This window comes from Symphalangus syndactylus, chromosome 3 (assembly GCF_028878055.3).
Source record: "Symphalangus syndactylus isolate Jambi chromosome 3, NHGRI_mSymSyn1-v2.1_pri, whole genome shotgun sequence".
Lineage (NCBI taxonomy): Eukaryota > Metazoa > Chordata > Mammalia > Primates > Hylobatidae > Symphalangus > Symphalangus syndactylus.
In genome coordinates, this window is record NC_072425.2 from 107,095,837 (window position 1) to 107,097,040 (window position 1,204).

At 36.3% G+C, this 1,204-nt stretch overlaps 1 protein-coding gene across 1 annotated transcript; it reads right to left on the minus strand.

Annotated features, from left to right (window-relative positions):
* Positions 1-353: 353 nt before the first annotated feature.
* Positions 354-881, minus strand: LOC129478382 (NADH dehydrogenase [ubiquinone] 1 alpha subcomplex assembly factor 4-like). The gene has a single exon (XM_055269988.1). The coding sequence runs from the start codon at positions 879-881 to the stop codon at positions 354-356; it is 528 nt and encodes a 175-aa protein (XP_055125963.1).
* Positions 882-1,204: the final 323 nt, after the last annotated feature.

Below are 1,204 nucleotides of genomic sequence, written 5' to 3' on the forward strand. Positions count from 1 at the left end.
AACTTAAATGAGGGACTCAGGGACATTTCCCAAGGGGTCATATGATCAATTTAAAAGTTGGTATGTTGTGCCTAAAATAACAAATTAATTATTTTACTTATAATAAATGTACAGATGTGCTGATTAGTCATGCTGACATGTACATATGAAATATGCCCAAACCAAATTAAAAGAAAACAAAATATATTCTATGGCAATCTTGAAAAGTCAGGGAGCTCAATAAATACTAAGAATATGCTCTCACAATGAGAGAATTAAACACTTGGTAGTTAACATAATTTAACCTGCAAAAAATGAGATAATATACAGGATGAGGGATGAGGAGTACACATAGGAAATTTTTGCGATTTTCTTCATTTTGATTGTATTGCTTTCTTGTCTTCATGAGGGAAGATTTTGAGTTCAAAAGTAACAAAATATTTAAGAAGGGAATTCACATCTTTCTGTTCTAAATGGTATTCTTGCGCTATTTTCTCAGCAGTCCATGTTTCTTGATAACGTTTATGATTATTGAGAAGTGTCAATGCTTCTATAATGGAAATTTTGCCTTTGGGAATGCTCTTAATATTTATTATATCAAAGTGATGGCCTTTGGGCAATCTGGATTCCTTTGGCTCTTGACGTGTTTCAGCAGCTTTTACCTGCACGGAAGACACAGGATCTTTGGAATCAACATATACATCTTTTAGAAATGACAGCATCTTGTCATCTTTACGAGCAATCTTTACCTTAATTTCTGGATAGAGACTAATCTGCTCTTGCAGGAGGCTGTTGGTGGAGGGGTGACTGGGAGTGGGAGACGGCTTCGTCTTGCTGATTTCCCATTCCGCTGGGTTCTCCAGGTTGAAATTCCTGATCCCGCGAATCACCGCAGCCCCCATCTCCTCAACACGATGCCCTCAGATTCACGCCGCAGAGGGGAACACCGACACAGGAAACCTCCGGCGAAACTGAGAATTCTTATAATATCTTATGAAATTAACTGCTCTTTTAATATTGTGCCATCATTTGTAAGAATTATATTCAATACCTTAATTTAAGCCACTCTAAAAATAGCAAAGCTGACAAAAACGACTAATCCTTGTAACATACTATCTTGTGTACTCTAAGATCAACCATTCACCAATTATTTAATTTTTGGGAAACAACTAATTTGAAATAATCAGGTTTTCTCTCTCAATAGCTGAGGTTTTGAACATCTTTT

Coding starts and splice junctions, on each gene's coding strand:
- LOC129478382 (XM_055269988.1), bottom strand. CDS start 881: ATGGGGGCTGCGGTGATTCGCGGGATCAGGAATTTCAACCTGGAGAAC.